Raw genomic sequence first — 19,219 nt, forward strand, 5'->3', positions numbered from 1 at the left:
ATGTCTTAAAAAAAAAAAAAAAAAAAAGAATGCTTACTTTTGCTTTGGGAAACTATGTCCTACTCTACTGGAAGCAGTCTTGCTAAGACCATCCATCAAGATGTCTCACCATCCCTGAGCATTGGGACAAGAAGTTCACTGTCCCTTAAAGTTTAACCTTGAGCGGAGTAGACAATGACTAATTTAGCCCAGCTGGAGTATCATGATGAGACTAGGCATTAGTTCGATCTACCTGATCTCTGAAGCTGCCTTCCTCCTCCTAATTTCAGAGCCTGTTTCTTGCTTTGAGTCCGAGTCTTGCCTTTACCTCCACATTCTTCAAATAAACCTCATTTTGCTTAAGTTATTCGCATTTGGTTCCTATCATTTGCACTTAAACAACCCAAACAATGGCCAGGCCTGGTGACTTAGGCTTGTAATCCCAGCACTTTGGGAGGCTGAGGTGGGCCTTCCTTGACTTGAGGTCAGGAAGTCGAGACCAGCCTAGCCAACATGGTAAAACCCCATCTCTACTAAAAATGCAAAAATTAGCCAGGAGTGGTGGCAGATGCCTGTAATCCCAGCTACTCGGGTGGCTGAGGCAGGAGAATCACGAAACCTGAAAGGCAGAGGTCGCAGTGAGCCGAGATCATGCAACTTGCACTCCAGAGCTTGGGTGACAGAGCAAGACTCTGTCTCCAAATAAGTAAATATGCTTCCTTCAAACAAACTAACCAAAACAAAAATTTACCTAGTTTTGATTTTTAATTATAATTTAAATTGGTAAGACCTTGATTAAGCTTTCATCCACAAACTCTTGCTTATAATAAATAGGTTCTTACAAATGAACTTAATGAACTACAGATTTAACTAGAGTTAAAAAGACTAACTAAGCTCTAACTATAACTCAAGCATGCCGTGTCCACATAACATTGAAATACATGGACATGGCTGCTGGCCTCAAGTCTCACAGGCAAAGTAGACAATAGTACAGCACGGGAGCTGCTATGGCAGAGACGAATCTAAAAGGCCATGCCCACACACAAAAGGCCAGTTCAGTAAAGGATCCAGACTATGATGTTTAACCCATTCTGCCCTGGTTTTAAGTATCATGGCCCTAGAGGATTTCCCTTTTTTTTTTTTTGAGATGGAGTCTGGCTCTGTTGCGCAGGCTGGAGTGCAGTGGAACGATCTTGGCTCACTGCAACATCTGCCTCCCAAGTTCAAGCAATTCTCCTGTCTCAGCCTCCCAAGTAGCTGGGACTACAGGTGCCTGACACCGTGTCTGGCTAATTTTTGTATTTTTTAGTAGAGATGGGGTTTCACCATATTGGTCAGGCTGGTCTCGAACTCCTGACCTCAGGTGATCCACTCACCTTGGCCTCCCAAAGTGCTGGGATTACAGCGTGAGCTCCCATGCCTGGCCAATTTACCATATTTTATCTAAATTAGAGCATAAACATACATTTTTGATCTTACAGCTATAAAGCAAAAGTTAATATACACTTTTCCAGTCTATTAAATATTTTCATCATTAATCTGCAAAATACTTGGTATCCCAATGCTATTATAGGTCAAATGTTGATTTTAATAAATTTTAATGTAGATTGGATTTCTAAACTTATGATCAAACAATGAATACAGACTGGAAGAACCGAAAAAAGCACACTTAATGAATGAACATTAACATAATGATATTGATATTACATGGTTTCTGGACAATTATTTAGTTTTATAAGGTAAAACTCATGCCTCCAAAGGTAAGTTAAATTTATAAAAGTGTGCTTTATAATTGCATAATACTTCCTTAGAATAAAGTAATACTTCTTTCCTTTTGGAGTTGGAATGCAGTGCAGGAAAATGAAAGAAGGGGGAAAAAAAAGCTTTTTTCTTACAAAGCAACAATAAAGCCCAAAGCGAAACTGTCCCTTCCCCTCCCAGCAATATCCACAATTCCCCAAACTAGCAACCCTCTCATTATGCTACATAGAACATTAATTTCTTCATTAAAATTTACAAGTTAGCCAAAAATATCATATCCAAACATATCTAACAATACTCCAATTTAGGTAAATAGTCTAAAATGCTTCAGAAAACAGTTGTAGTAATTTGATTATTTCTAAACTTATGATCAAACAATGAATACAAACTGGAAGAACTGAAAAGAACAGTAAAACTGTTAGGGCAATTTACAGTTAAAAGTGAATACAAGGAATACTTCCCATTCTTTAATATTCTTCCCATGCATTTCAATGTCAAGGAGCCACCATAAAGCCATCAGTTACGGACTTAAGGTTTATGAGCTTCCCTGTGACCCGGTAATAGAGCTCTTGAGGATTTGAATTACAATGGATAAGAATACTCTTTTCTGTCGAGACCCAAGTATTTCGTTGTCATTTTTTCATTATTAATCCTTCTTGACATCCCTACCAGTTTTGTGAACCTCAAAGCAGATTACAACTAATAGGCAGGGAAGATGGCTGGGCACAGTGGCTCATGCCCAGGCCAAAGCAGGAGAATTGCTTGAGCCCAAGAGTTCAAGATCAGCCTGAGCAACATAGTGAGACCCCATCTCTACAAAGAATATTTTAAAGATGTTTAAAAAGAAGAGGAGGAGGAAGATGCAGGCTTAACCATGAAGGTATCAGCCAACCTTAGATATAATATCAATACAATACAAGATGTTCTTCATTCTAAAACTAAGCTCTTTCTAATGAAATCCTAGCAAATAATCGAATGATCTACTCTGCAGGGGTAAGGATTTCTGCTGGAAAGTCACAGAGAACATTGACTTTATTTCCCTTGCTATATACTTTTGCATGTGGAGAGATGGGGAAAAAATAGGTGCTCCGATTGGTTTTTGTGTAAAGTAAGCTAAAACATATAACCTTAAATACTGTAGGAAAGAGATCATTTTCTTCATAGACAAATTAGTACTAACAGATGTCATTAGGACTCCCCCAGACAAAGAGGTAAAATCCCAATCTGTAAAATGTTTACTGAGCATGGTCTTTGCTGGGTGGTTCCCAGAGTTCTTTACAATCTAGGCAGTTGGTCACATGCATTCATTAGCTTTATAACTTACTTATTCATCTTATATGTAATATATGTGTGGAAGATTCAAACTCACCAAAATTACTAATTATATATCAGGAACCCTTGGGATCACTCATAAATGGTTTAATTCAGAAAATGCCCAATTCATGGATGATAAATTCATGAACAAATAATCTTCCTAATTTATTTCCCTTCTTCTATTCATGAATGGAAAGACAAGAAAAACTATTCAGAATAGGATCTCAAGAACGAAATACTTTACTATTTTTCTCTTCTTTCCTAAAAACACTATTTCTCCATTAGCTGATATAAGAAGAGTCAAGATAATACAGCTAACAAAATGAGCAAAGCAGGTTAAGGAAACTCCAAAGGCAGGGAGGGGGAAAAGCACTAAGGTAATAGCTACTTTAGAAGGAAGGCATTAACTCCTACAATTAATGCTATAAAAGCACATCTGTCAACCAATGGCAGCCACAGCTGATGGAGGGGGAAAACCTATTGTATATCTAGCCTAAGAGTAGAAGCAGTCATGAGTAACAGTAAAGAATTAACAGGCATGGTTTCAAAGAGTATTCAGGGTGTGTATTCTGTTAACAGTGTGTATGCTTAATGTGTAGATTTAATTGTTTTATTTTGTATAACAAGCCAAAATATCAAAATTGCACACAACTAGTCTCAAGTTCTTATCTGTTAGATATATACTGACATACTCATATGATAAAATGACTGCAATTTATTTCAGAACACCCAAGGTATAAAGACTATTTATAGTTTATGATGGAGGATGTATACTTTTGTTTTAGTTTAGAATTTTCCAAAAGTAAAAATTTATATTTTTAAAAAGTGTCTTTAGGCCAAGTGTCGTGGCTTACACCTATAATCCCAGCAGTTTGGGAAGCCAAGGTGGGAGGATCCCTTAAGCTCAGGAGTTTCAGACCAGCCTGGGCAACACAGAGACCTTGTCTCTACCCAAAATTTAAAAATTAGCCAGGAATGGTGATGTGTGCCTGTGGTACCAGCTACTAGAAAGGCTAAGGTGGGAGCATCACTTGAGGCTGCAGTGAGCTGTGATTGGAAAAAAAAACAAACAAGAGGTGGCCAGATGCAGTGGCTCATGACTGTAAACTTTGGGAGGCCAAAGCAAGAGGACCACTTGAGTCCAAGAGTTCAAGACCAGCCTGAGCAACATGACAAAACCCTGTCTCTACAAAAAATATAAAACATTAGCCAAGCACGACGGCACATGCCTGTGGTCCCAGCTACTTAGGAAGTTAAGGCTGCAGTGAGCCATGATTGTGCCACTGCACTCTAGTCTGGGTTACAGTGAGACCCTGTCTCAAAGAAAAGAAAAAAGAGAAAGAAAGAAGTTACATTCACTCATGTGTTTAGCTGTACCTGTATATTTCTATATATTACATAAATACGTAGTAGCTAATATTTATTCCCCAAAAGGTTGGACAGGTTCACCAGCAAAGGGCTTTACAGCAAAGCTCTTCTAGTACCTAGCAGGCAGTTTTCCTGTGGCCACCTCAGGTTACAGCACCGCTGAACTTTGTCATCCACTGAACCAGAGCCCTGCTTTCTCTTTACCTTTGAATAGTTAATCCCTAGTTAATCTGTTAATAACTTCCAGCTGGTAATGTGCCTGTTCAAATTACTGTGTAGTTTCTGGTCTTCTGATCAGACCCTAAGAACTATAGAACTGTATAGCTCAGAGGCTTACAGAGAACATTTAAATAAACTATCAATGTCCAAAATCTCAGATAGTTCCATGAAGCTGTGTGGGAGTAGCTATGGGAGCATATTTGGGAGACTGCCGTTTGAATCACCTCTGACACTTCCTGACCAATGGCATAGTTTGTAATGACAAGAAGAAATATGGGCTCGAGTTGGGAGAAACTTAAAAACAAACTGGGGCACTAGGTGCTCTTTGTTTCTCTGCAAACTGTAAAATCAACATCACTGGACAAAAAGGAAAGCACTTGTTTAAAAGGCTGTTTTATATCCTGGTGGCTAATGACAGCCATTTTGCCATAAATGTTACTTTGATTCAAGGTAACATAAAATTCTGAATTGTTTCCCTTAGAGAGTAACTGAAGTACACCATCAAAATGTACACAAGTGGACACATCTCTCTGAATCCTTGGTTTTATTTCTAGTGTCTCAGAGGGAAACAAAATACCTAGCCATTCCTTCAATATTTAGATTTATACAAATGCACAGTATAATCCAGAATCAACACACGAGATATAATAATGAGAATATGGGCTCTTTTATTTTTTTTTTTAGAAACAGGGTTTCACAGTGTTAGCCAGAATGGTCTCAATCTCCTTACCTCATGATCCACCCACCTTGGCCTCCCAAAGTGCTGGGATTACCGGCATGAGCCACCTCGCCCAACCAGAATATGGATTCTTTAACTAAACAAACCCAATAAACAAAATCTCTACCCCATATATAGATTGATTTTTAAAAAGCAAACTGTCTACAGAAAAACAAATGAGTAAAAGTTTACAAAATTGTTTTAAAGGTTCTAACAGTACTTCAAATTTGGAACAAGCAATTCTGTGTCGAAGCCTCAACCCTAGGAAACAACTGGCACATTAGCATTGGTATTTATGGAACAAACAAAAATCAGGTTCTATTTTAGCCACAGAAAACTGCACGAGGACGTGAGACGTCTCTCAACAAAATTCATCTTACTATTTTTAATTTTATGAAACAACTGTTTATTGGTAAACAGTATGGGAGTTAACTTTTCTCTACTTACAAATGACCAGATACCACAGTTACAAAATTTATAATATCAATAACTTCTCATGGCTTGTTTCAACTGTTCCAAAAAGAACGAAGCTACTTTAAAGAACTCTACAATGCCTTTGCTACTAAGTGTACCAGAAACAGTTCTTAACCTCTCCTAGCCTAAGTCATGTCCTCCTCCCATTTCACCTGAAACATCAAAACTTCTGGTTTTTTTCCTCCCTATTACTCTATGGGAAATTCTTTTTTTTTTTTTTTTTTTTTTTAAGAGGCAGAGTGTTGCTTTGTTGCCCAGGACTGGAGTGCAGTGGCACGATCATGGCTCACTGCAGCCTGGACCTCCTGGGCTCAAGAGATCTTCCTGCCTCAGCCTCCCAGCATATTTGGGAGGCTGTAGTTTGAATCACCTCTGACACTTCCTGAGGTGATTATCATTAATGTACAAGGTATTAGTAATACCTCATATATTCATAGAACATACGTTCATGGAACCATAGGCCTGCACTAGCATGTTTTGTTTTTTGTTTTTGGTGAAGATAAGGTCACACTATGTTATTCAGGCTGATCTCAAACCTCAGGCCTCAAGTGATTCTCCTGTGTCAGCTTCCCAGAGTGTTGGGGTTACAGGTGTGAGCCACCATGCCCCACCTAAACAATCTTTAAAATTAGTGCATTAATGTATAAAATAATAATAATGGAATACACAGTCATAGATAATGGTAAGCGGGAAAATTTAAGGACCTTTTTCTTCCTATATTTTCTAAAATGCGGCCATGCTTTATAGTTATAAACAGGCATTTAAAGATTGTAATGCTTTTTTTTAAAAAAGGTAATTCATGTTTCTAATTAATTCTCAGGATTCCATACTTTGGATAAATGATTGTCAGTCTTACCACCTAAATTCTTAAAGGGGTTAGCAGCTGAAACTTTCTCAGCGAGGAGCTAACCACTTCTTTTTAAACATTTTATTAGTTGGTTGTGGCAAAGCCCGCATAACACAAAAGTTACCATTTTAACCATTTTTAATCAGTGGCATTAAGTACATTGACAATGTTGTCACCATCATCCATTTTCAGAACTTGTCTACGTCTCTAACAGAAATTCTGTACTCATTCAATAGTAACTCACTTTCTACGAACTTACCTAGATATTTCATGTAAGTGGAGTCATATATTTGTACTTTTGGGTCTGATTACTTCACTTAGCATAATGTTTTCAAGGTTCATCCATACTGTAGCATGTATCAGAATTTTCTATCTTAAGACTGAATAATATTCCATTGTGTGCATGTACCTTATTTTGTTTATTCATTAATATGTTCATAATATTTCAGTTGTTACCACTTTAATAAATTTTAAAATCAATCAAAACTGGTGTTGAATAATCAAAGCAAAATTCTTCCAAATGTAGGAGCCAAAGGGAAAATATAAAGGGAGAAGAGTTCCAAGTCATGTACTGAGGTCTGAGGAATGAAAATAAAACAGGAAGTAGTCACACACCTTTGAGAAGCATAGTACGTGTTTCATTCTGTAATCTTTCTAAAAACTTTTAAGAGTATAAGACTACCAGCTGGGCATGGTGGCTCACGCCTGTAATCCCAGCACTTTGGGAGGCCAAGACAGGAGTATTGCTAGAGTCCAAGAGTTTAAGACCAATGTGAGCAACATGGTGAACCCCTTGTCTCTACAAAAAATACAAAAATTAGCTAGCGTTGGTGGCACATGTACCTCTCATCCCAGCTACTCAGGAAGCTGAGGTCATGGGATTGCCTGATCCCCAAAAAACAGGGCTGCAGTGAGCCGAGGCACCACTGCACTCCAGCCTGGGTGATAGAGCGAGAACCGGTCTCAGATTAAAAAAAAAAAGTCTACCATTTGACATATCACTGCAGCAAGAGAATGATCTATAACTACATATGAAAATGATCTTTCAACCATATATTCATTAGCAATGAGGTTTTATTTATTTATTTATTTTCTTCTTTTTTTCTTTTTCTTTTTTCAGTTAGTTGTAAACAAGCAGGTTTGAAATGCTATGCACCATATTTATGTACCATATGCTGAGGGGTGGGGGAAAGATAGTGTCACTGCCTCTGGAGCTAGCTTAATGTAAGGTACAGAGAAATAGTATGTTTTTTTACAATCACAAAAATATATAATTTCAGACCTTAATGCTATGAAGAACACAGAACACGCTGGGAGCAGTGGCTCACACCTGTAATCCCAGCACTTTGGGAGGCCAAGGAGGGTCGATCATTTGAGGTCAAGAGTTTGAGACCAGCCTGGCCAATACAGTGAAACTCTGTCTCTACTAAAAATACAAACATTAGCCACTCGTGGTGGCACGCACCTGTATTCCCAGCTACTTGGGAAGCTATGGCAGGAGAATCGCTTGAACCCGGGAGGCGGAGGTTGCAGTGAGCCAAGATCACACCATTGCACTCCAGCCTGGGTGACAAGAGCAAAACTCTGTCTCAAAAAAAAAAAAAAAAAGAAAAGAAAAGAAAAAAACACAGAACACTAAAACAAATTAAAATAGGTAGATATGATCAAGACCACTAAGTCAGGCAAAATTCTCTCTGAAAAAGAGGTACCCAAATGGAGACCTGAAAGATTTAACTGTCAAATAGCTGAGTGAAAGCACATCCCCTGCTAAGGGCGGTCAGCAGGTACAGAAACTGAGAGGGAAAGTAGCTTCCTTATATATGTGGAAGTTAACAAAACAGAAATGATATTTAAAGCTATGGAAATGGAAATAAAAACGGCATTTAAATTGGAGAGAAGGTTATTAGCACAAACGCTGAGAAAGAAAGCTTAGAGAGGAAGGAAGGTAGGAAACTTCATGGCATCACTTAAGTTTCAAGAAGGAAGTAATACAATAGCCTCCTATGTTAAATAATTCTAAGAGGTAGAAAAGGCAAGAAGTAAAAATCCTGTAGATTTGGCAAAATGAAAGTTACTGGTGACGTAGAAAGAACTGTTTTGTGTTCCCATAACTGCATAACCACAATATAGTTTAACCAGGAAAAGCTACTTTAAATTGTCACCAAGTGAACCAGAAGCTATCTGATGATCCACATACTTTACTAGCTTTTTTAAAAAACCTGCTGTTGTTTTGTTTTGTTTACTAATCTTTATTTACTATTCCTGCTTGCTCCCAGGAAATAATCATGGCAAGTTTAAAGTCCCAAAGGCTTACTATGTTAGAGCTGAATGATACTGACATTTAGACCTCCTAACCTCACATGATCTTCCTGCTTCGGCCTCCCAAAGTGCTGGAATTACAGGTGTGAGCCAGTGCGTCCAGCCCACAAAAAGTATTTTTAAAAGCAAATTCTTGAAATGTATTTTTTTTTTTGAGATGGAATCTTGCTCTGTTGCCCAGGCTGGGGTGCAGTGGCACAATCTCAGCTCACTGCAACCCCCACCTCCCAGGTTCCAGCTATTCTCCTACATCAGACACTCGAATAGCTGGGATTACCGTGCACGCCACCATGCCTGGCTGATTTTTCTTTTCTTTTCTTTTTTTTTGAGGCGGAGTTTCGCTCTTGTTACCCAGGCTGGAGTGCAATGGTGCAATCTCGGCTCACCACAACCTCCGCCTCCTGGGTTCAGGCAATTCTCCTGCCTCAGCCTCCTGAGTAGCTGGGATTACAGGCATTCACCACCATGCCCAGCTAAGTTTCTGTATTTTTAGTAGAGACGGGGTTTCACCATGTTGACCAAGATGGTCTCGATCTCTTGACCTCGTGATCCACCCACTCGGCCTCCCAAAGTGCTGGGATTACAGGCGTGAGCCACTGCGTCCAGCCTTCAAATGCATTTTAAAGTTTTAATTTTAAAATGTTTACATTCCATTTTTCAGGGATGTGTTATATAACACTAATTTATAATTCACTTTTTCATATCCATGAAGCAAACCTAATTTATTTCAGCCTACTGAAGTTTCACTATAAATCAAAACAAAAAAAAAATGGAAACTGCTTTAGAGAAAGCCAATTTAAAAACTCAATTAGAATTTCATGTCAATGAAAAAAAAAATGAGTGCCCATAGTCCTGGCTTTAGGAGGCAGAAATGGGAGAATCACTTCAGGCCAGGAGTTGAAGTGTACCATGATCAGCCACTGCTCTCCAGGCTGCGCAATATAATGAGACTCCATCTTTTTTTTTTTTTTTGAGACAGAGTCTCACTCTGTCACTAGACTGGAGTGCAGTGGCACAATCTCAGCTCACCACAACCTCCGCCTCTCTGGTTCAAGCAATTCTTCTGCCTCAGCCCCCCGAGTAGCTGGGATTACAGGCACATGCCATCATGCCCAACTAATTTTTGTATTTTTAGCAGTGACAGAGTTTCACCATGTTGGCCAGGATGGTCTCGAACTCCTGGCCTCGTGATCTGCCCACCTTGGCCTCCCAAAGTGCTGGGATGAGCCACTGCGCCCAGTCAGAGACTCTATCTCTTAAAAAAATAAAAATGAAAAAGGCCAGGTGTGGTGGTCATGCCTGTAATCTCAACACATTGGGAGGCCGAGATGGGTGGATCACCTGAGGTCAGGGGTTTGAGAGAAGCTCAACCAACATGGAGAAATCTGTCTCTACTAAAAATACAAAATAAGCCGATGTGGTGGCACATGCCTGTAATCCCAGCTACTGGGGGGCTGATGCAGAAGAATCGCTTGAACCTGGGGGGCGAGGTTGTAGTGAGCTGAGATTACACCACTGCACTCCAGCCTGGGCAACAAAAGCAAAACTTTGTCTCAAAATAAAAGAAAATGAGAAACAAAACCTAGAACATGCAATGGCTATTCATCAGGAAATATATTGTCCATTTACAGATATTTGGGCATAGCTTCCTGTTTCTCAATGGGAACACTACTGGTACCTGAGATGAAAAACTATTCAATGTGAAGCAATATCCAGCACAGTGCCAGACATTTAGCATTCCTGTGACCTGCCCACTAAATGACACTGTGTTCCCCCACTGCAATCACTGTATAATCAAAATCAGCCCCCCAAAATTCTGAACTCTTTCTCTAAGGGTGTTATACAATCCCACCCATAGCTGAAAACAACTAGTAGTTTGAAAGCACTGCAGCTTTTCCTATGTTAATGAAAATCTAACATAGTCTCCCAATTTTCTGTCTTAATATACAGAGCATACTTAATATAAGTTTAACATTTCCTGATGTTAGAGAGCCTTGATTAAGAACATTGACTATTGGCCGGGTGCGGTGGCTCACGCCTGTAATCCCAGCACTTTGAGAGGCTGAGCCAATGGATCACTTGAGGTTGGGAGTTCAAGACCAACCTGGCCAACATGGTGAATCCCCGCCTCTACTAAAAATACAAAAATTAGCCGGGCAGGGTGGTGCGTGCCTATAATCCCAGCTACTCAGGAGGCTGAGGCAGGAGAATTTCTTGAACTGGGGAGGCAGAGGTTGCAGTTAGCCAAGATTGTGCCACTGAACTCCAGCCTGGGCAACAGAGCAAGACTCTGTCTAAAAATATAAAGAACACTGACTATTAGGTATTATTGTGATTTTTTTTTTTTTTTTACAAGACAGAGTCTTGCTCTGTCGCCCAGGCTGGAGTGCAGTGGCATCTTCTTAGCACTCTGCAGCTTCAAACTGCTGGACTCAAGCGATCCTCCCACCTCGGCCTCCCAAAGAGCTAGGACTATAGGAGCACACCACCAAATCTAATTAATTCCATTTTTTGTAGAGATGAGGTTTCACTATGTTGGCCAGGCTGGTCTCAAACTCCTGGCCTCGAGCAATCCTCCCATCTCAGCCTCCCAAAGAGCTAGGATTACAAGTGTAAGCCACCATGCCTGGCTTGTTATTGTAATATAATAAGGTTCTTAGAAATTAAAGTGTGTGTTATCTTTAATCCTGTATTAATGACCCAAGTCTATTATGTTTGAACACGGTAAGATCATTACTTGACATATATACTGCTTTTTTTCATTTTATCCTTTTTAGCCAGTGTTATTTCTTCCTAGACTATCTGTCGACCTCAAGGACTCTCCCTGTATGACAATAACTTTTATCACTAATGACCAAGTTTATTAAATCAAAAGCCTGAAGTAACAGATGAAGGCTTGAAGATGGCTCCAGCCCTTCCTAAAATTTAAAGTGCATGAGCTTAAAGATAGCTATGCTCCTCCTAAGAATTTAACTAATTTCTGGTTTTAAAACTATGTAATGACTTAAAAATTCCAAGGATCTGACAGCTGAATAAACCATTAACAAATGATTAAAATTTAATGAATAATCTTCAAGACTAAAGGATACTACTATATGCTACCAAATACTCTGATCAAGTATTATTAATTATTACTAATAATATATATAAATAACTCACCTGATTTCTTTTAGTCCTTCTCTTTGGATAACCTGAAGAATTTCTTTATGACTCATGGGTGTATTGAGGTATTTTTCTAAGACCTGAGAAATAAGTATATAATAATAAATTATTTCTAAAGTTCTTATAATTCTATATGTAATTATATTTCTTATAATTATGCCTTAATTATATCCAGACCATACATATACAGAGACTTTTCATCCCTTCTATTTTGAGAAATGAAAAATTAACAATATGTATCAGATATTCTTTCCCTCAGTCATAAGTAGTAAGTCAAGTCTGAAGCAGAAATTGACCAAAATATCTAAAATTAATAACCCAATTATTCACTACTAATAAATATGTAATTGTTTACCTTCTGCCTCCATCCCCACATCCCTTCACTATCTGTGACCCAGCAGGCATGTTAGATCATCCATTTCCTGGTAAATGTACAGCAAAGCCTAGTAAATCACAGGTACACAATAAATCCTTAACCAAAAGAAGTGAACAATATAATTATAATAAAATTAAAGTGATATCTATGTTCTGGTTCCAGTGAAGAGTAGGCATAGTCCATTCTGTCTCTCCCACTGAATGTAACTAAAAACCTGGACAGAATGCATGGAGCAGCTATTCGAGGACTTGGGAAATAGTAGCAGATGGCTTAGGGAGAAAACCACAACTAGAAGTACCACTAGTCCAGCAGTGATTTTCCTGATTTTGTTTCCCTCTGGTACCTCCCCTGAGCCTGACTCAAAGGCAGCCCCAAACCCAGAACTGCAGGCTAAGTGTAGGCAGAAAGTTGTCCAAAAGAAAAATCTCTTGTTTTTCTCTGCCCTTTCCCAAGGCAGTCTCATGAGAGCAGCTGTGGTAACACCAGCAGCAGCTAGACAAGGACCTAAAACTCCAAGAAAGCAGAACCTCGCAAGGGGTCCTACAAGCATGGGAGGAATCCCTACGATTTATCTCAGTTTTGGGCACAGTGGCTCACACCTGTAATCTCAGCACTTTGGGAGGCCAAGGTGAGCAGATAACAGATAACTTGAGGTAAGGAGTTCAAGACCAGCGTGGCCAACATGTTGAAACCCCATCTCCACTAAAAATATAAAAATTAGCCAGGCATCGGGGTGAGTGCCTTTAATCCCAGCTACTCAGTAGGCTAAGGCAGGAGAATCGCTTGAACCCAGGAGGTGGAGGTTGCAGAGAGCCAAGATCATGCCACTGCACTCCAGCCTGGGGAACAGTCTCAAAAAAAGAAAAAAAAAATAGCCGGGCATGTTGGCATATGCCTGTGATTTTAGCTACTAGGGAGACTGAGGCCAAGAATAGCTTGAACCTGGGAGGTGGAGGTTGCAGTAAGCGGAGATCATGTCTGCACTCCAGCCTGGGCAACAGAGCAAGACTCTGTCTCAAAAAAAAAAAAAGTGCCTAACATACAATTCAAACTTACTCAACATATGAAGATTAAGGAAATCAATAACTCATAAAAGAAAAGACAAGCTATACACAATAAACCCAAGGTGACACAGATGTTGGAATTATCAGACAAAAGCAGCTATTGTAACTATGCTTCAAGATGTCTGGGGAATATTCTTGAAACAAATAGCTAACAGAGTCTCAACAGATATACATGTGTATTTTGTGTATGTTTTATTTTCTTGTTTACACTTACAATTCTATATGAAATTAAAATGCAATAACCAGTAATATTTCCAAACATAACATAGCAAGATAAGCGGCAGCCAAAATTCAAATCCAAGTCTTGCATCACGATAACATACTGTCTCCTGTGTTTGCAACTATTTTCTTTTGGTCAGCCATAAAATCCAATGCATATTTCTGTTGATCATCTTCTTTGATCTCTCTACTACATCTGACATTATTAACTGTTCCCTTCACAGATGTCACAGTCCTAAACTTTTCTTTTTCCCAAAAATATTTTTCTCAGTCTTCTTTGTAGATGTCTTTTCTATGCCCATCCCTCAAATATTTTATAAACATCCACTTACCCCTTTTACTTTTCACTCCACCAAAATCTCCCTGAATAACATTATCCGCACCAAGCCTTCACCACTCACACTTTGAAGGATCAAGCAGTCTACTACAAACTATTAAAAACCTGTAATCGTTGGATATCCCATAAGCATTTCAAATTTCAGTTGTCCAAAGTTGAACTTACTGCCTTCATCAAGTTAAGGCCCATACAGAAAACCAAACCTTTATTTATTTATTGTCTGTATGTTAAAAATGTATTAAAGTACTGAAAATGAACAAAAATACACTATGGACCTGGACAAGAAATAGTTCACAAAAGGGTTAATATAACTGGATAATAACCAGATGAAAAACCATTTGCACACTAGAGTATTTATGGATGAAATCATGTGACGTCTGGGAGTTATTTCAAAAAATATACAAGAGGACAGCGGTTTAAATATAGCAAGACTGGCCATAAATTGATAATTACAGAAGCTAAATGGTGAGCACAGATATTCACTATGTTATTGTCCACTTTTATGTACATATTCAATATCCCATAATAAAAATCTATGAAGCAAATGAAATACATTTGACTTTACTAGCAGTCAAATATAATACATTTCAATGTGGGTTTTTTCCTGCCAATTTAAATGGCAAAAACACCGCAATAATAAACACCATGAAATGTCTACATGTGTGAATACATACATCTGTCCAAGGAGCTAGAAGATGGAAATTAGTATTTCTGGAGTGTAATTCTCTGGCATATCAAATCTTAATTGAAAGGTGATTATTAAATCATTATCAGAATGAGTCACACTCAGAACTGAAAATATTTATATTATCCATGCTAATAGTAAAAATTAATAATTTCTAATATATTCTGCAGAATAAGGAATTAAGTTATTTTAATATTTTAATGTGGTTGAAACATCATAAAACATTAAACTATTACAAGTGGAGACCAAAAACTATGTCGTTTTAGTGAGGATTTCACTGATTTCCCAGATGTTCTGTACTTTAATGAAACAGAGAAAAACAGTTGGTTAAAACTATTTAAGGAGGCCAGGCGTGGCGGCTCACGCCTGTAATCCCAGCACTTTGGGAGACCAAGACAGGCAGATCACCTGAGGTCAAGAGTTCTGAGACCGGCCTGGCCAATGTGGTAAAACACTGTATCTACTAAAAATACAAAAATTTAGCCAGGTATGGTGTCGGGTGCCTATGGTCTTGGCTTCCAGGGAGGCTGAGGCAGGAGAATAGCTTGGGCCTGGGAGGCGGAGGTTGTAGTGAGCTGAGATCACGCCATTGCACTCTAGTCTGGGCAACAAGAGCAAAACTATGTCTCAAAATATACATATATACATATACACACACACACACATACACATACACACACACACACACACACACGCACATACTTAAGTAATGTTTATTTTCTTCAAAACAAAAATGTTTAGGCCAGGCATGGTGGCTCATACCTGTAATCCCAGCACTTTGGGAGGCCGAGAAGGACAGATCACAGGGTCAGGAGATCGAGACTAGCCTGAACAACATGGTGAAACCCCGTCTCTACTAAAAATATAAAAATTAGGCGAGGGTGGTGTGCACCTGTAATCCCAGCTACTCAGGAGGCTGAGGCATAAGGCTCGGCTTGAACCCAGGAGGCAGAGGTTACAGTGAGCTGAGATCACACCACTGCACTCCAGCCTGGGCGACAGAGTGAGACTCTGTCTCAAGAAAGAAAACTTAGTGTTGCAGTAAAACTTAGTGATGTACAGTATACATCATCGCACAGGTGAACATGCGTATCTCAGACTATTTAAAGCTGTAAGTAGTTTTGGGGGGAAAGAAAAATGTTTTTCAATTACAGACTTAAATATTATACTTTTAAGTCATTTTATTATGGAAATTTCAAAACATTTACTAAATTAGAGAGAACATTACAATGAACCATCACATATCCCTCACTGATTTTCAACAATTATCAACACATAGCCTATCTTGTTTCATAAAATACATTCAGCCACCCTCCCTCCACTAACTGGGTTATTCTGAACCAAGCCTTAGACATTTCATTCATTAATATTATATGTAGTATATATCTCTGACAACAAGGACTTAAAAAAATTTATACATCAGAAAATGACTAATTCCTTAATAACAAATTATTTAGTCAATGTCTTAAATTTACATGGGAAAAACTTTTTTTAACAGTTGGTTTGTTCAAACCAAATTGCATTTGGTTAACACATGTCTTGAAGTATCTTGTGATCTATGGGTGTCTCTCCCTCTTTTTTTCTTCCCATTTACTTACAGAAGAAAACTAGTAAACTGTGCTATAGTTACCCACATTGTGTATTTTGCTAATCATACGGTCCTCTGTCCTTTGCACTTCCAGAAAATTAGAATTGAAACCTAGGTCAGCTCAGATTCAGATTTTATTTTAGAAAGAAAACGTCAAAGGCATACGGTATACCTCCTACCACACCACATCAGAGCATACAAAGTCTCTATAATCTCTTTTTTGAGATGCTAAGATACATCAGTGGATAGATGCAGTCTACTTGATCCACTTATTAGAAAGTTTCCCATTGGCATTTCAGTCTAATTGTTTTAGCAGCCACCAATGATCACTATCTCCATCCATTATTTTATTTAGGAGCTGGAAAGTGCTGATAGTCTATCGTTCCTTTTTCATCTAAAAAGAAATGTTTTCCACCATCTATTTGGTTATCTGAGGTACAATTCATATTTTTTAAAAAGCAGGATAAGGCTTGGCACGGTGGCTCACACCTGTAATCTCAGCACTTTGGTAGGCCGAGGCGGGTAGATCACTTGAGGTCAGGAGTTCAAGATCAGCCTGGCCAACATGGTGAAACCCCATCTCTACTAAAAATACAAAAATTAGCCAGGCATGGTTGTGGGTGCCTGTAATCCTGGCTACTCAGGAGACTGAGACAGGAGAATCCCTTAAACCCTGGAGACAGAGGTTGCAGTGAGTCAGGATCAAACCATTGTACTCCAGCCTGGGTGACAGAGCATCCATCTCAAAAAAAAAAAAAAAAAACCACAAAGGTTAGCTGGGTGTGGTGGCACATGCCTGTTATCCCAACTACTAAGGAGGGCTGAGGCACAAGAATCTGAGGCACAAGAACCACTTGAGCCTGGGAGGCGGAGGTTGCCATAAGCTGAGATCATGCCGCTGGACTCCAGCCTGGGTGACAGAGTGAGACTCTGACTCCCCACCAAAAAAAGAAAGAAAATGTGCACAGATAGAAATGAGAAAAATGTGTAGACGTATTAGAAAAAAACTAAGAGGGAGAGAATGAGGGGAAAAAAATGCTAAATGGCCACATATATTACTAAGAATATGCTGCATGAAACCGCTGCATTATTTTACCACAAGTGGAAAAGACTACAACAGTTTTGCCAAACTATTATCTTACGTTAACCACAGGAGGGCAGTGTTTATCAAACAAAACCTGATAAAGTCATCGCAGATAATAAAAATTAAAAAAACCTGATTCCACTGAAATGTTCATGGAACTTTTAAGTACAATTTTAGAAACTGTGACAATATGAATAACCACTGAGAAGAATTAAAAATCAACACTACACAGATTTAAATCTAGATTTTAAGAGGGTGCTTAATATATTGACTTCTTAGCTTATAGATTCCTAATTCAGTTAATAAAAAGGATTTGAAAAAGGATCTTTTGAGCAGTCAAGAATAATTGAGTTGCCTCGAAGATTCAAGTTTGATTCTAGCCTAAATAACAGGAATATTTCAATTATTATTGCACTATGAGTTCATTCCAGATATACAGATGTGCACAGTCTGAATTCTGTATAATTCACATGACTGTTACATTTAAAATGTGCAAATAAATAACACAGTGACCTTTACATAGAGTTGTATCAGTGTTATAAGGCTCATTTAACTGCCCAAAAGCTTTAATTAGGGTAACTTGTGTGTGTGTGTAAGAGAGAGAGAGAGAGAGATTGACTTTGAGATAGCGTCTCTACTCAGGCTAGAGAACAGTGTCATGAACACAGCTCACTGCAATCCCGAGCTCAAGCAATCCCCCCACCTCAGCCTCCTGAGTAGGTGGGACCATAGACATACTCCACCAAGTCCTGTTAATTATTTGTATTTTTATTAGAGATGGAGTCTCGCCATGTTGTCCAGGCTGGTCTCAAACTCCAGATTGTGGGCTCAAGCAATCTACCCACTTTGGCCTCTCACAGGGCTGGGATTACAGGTGTGAGCCACCACACTTGGCCCCCATTTCTAATTTTTAAAATATAATAAATTTAAATGACCTAAATACTAAGATGCTTCCTCAAAACATTTTTATTATCTTGAAACATAATGGTTTTAGTTTGTCTTAAATAACCCCAACTCTTAGCCACACTGGAGGATCAAGATTTCATACTGGGTCCAGCCAACAAAGAAGGAATAGCAGCAGGAAACCAAGGCTGACAGTGCCATTCTACAAATATACAGTGTTCCCATCACAGAAGAACTTCACTAGAAGGATTCTGTGTCTAAGCTAAAAAGTAGGTGTCAAATTCTAGAGTTGTTAGGCCATCCCTGATTTAAAAAACCAATTAAAAAAAAAAAAAAAGGCCGGGCTTGGTGACTCACACCTGTAATCCCAGCACTTTGGAAGGCCAATATCAAGACCATCATGACCAACATGGTGAAACCCTGTCCCTACTAAAAAAATACAAAGATCAGCCGAGTGTGGTGGCACGTGCTTGTAGTCCCAGCAGCTTGGGAGGCTGAGGTAGAAGAATCACCTGAACTAGAAGGTGGAGGGTGCAGTGAGCTGAGATTGCACCACTGCACTCCAGCTTGGTATCAGAGCGAGACTCGGTCTCCAAAAAAAAAAAAAAACCTTCCAATGAAATGAAGTAGGCTAAATCATACACTAAGAAAACCTATTTTCTCCCTTTGTCACCCAGGCTGGAGTAGTGGTGGGATCACAGCTCACTGCTGTACTGACATCCCAGACTCAAGCAATCCTCCCACCTCAGCCTCCCAAGTTGCTGGGAATACAGGAGCACATCACCACGTCTAGCTGATTTTT

At 39.0% G+C, this 19,219-nt stretch overlaps 1 protein-coding gene across 7 annotated transcripts in view; it reads right to left on the reverse strand.

Annotated features, from left to right (window-relative positions):
* LOC100896839 (glucokinase regulatory protein) overlaps positions 1–19,219 on the reverse strand; it is a 54,810-nt gene that overhangs the window by 23,719 nt on the left and 11,872 nt on the right. For 4 of the 7 annotated variants that reach the window (XR_004733927.3, XR_004733930.3, XR_013526727.1 and 1 more), the window contains one exon: positions 12,159–12,241. Coding sequence is in view for 2 of the 7 variants with exons in the window: in XM_054244393.2 (XP_054100368.1) it covers positions 12,235–12,241 (7 nt within the window). In the remaining 5 variants the exon portion in view is untranslated. Of the gene's footprint in view, positions 1–7,053; positions 7,259–12,158; positions 12,242–19,219 lie in introns of those variants that run through there. The other 3 variants (XR_013526726.1, XR_013526725.1, XM_054244394.2) reach the window with 2 other exon arrangements.

Source organism: Callithrix jacchus, chromosome 14, assembly GCF_049354715.1.
Source record: "Callithrix jacchus isolate 240 chromosome 14, calJac240_pri, whole genome shotgun sequence".
Classification (NCBI taxonomy): domain Eukaryota; kingdom Metazoa; phylum Chordata; class Mammalia; order Primates; family Cebidae; genus Callithrix; species Callithrix jacchus.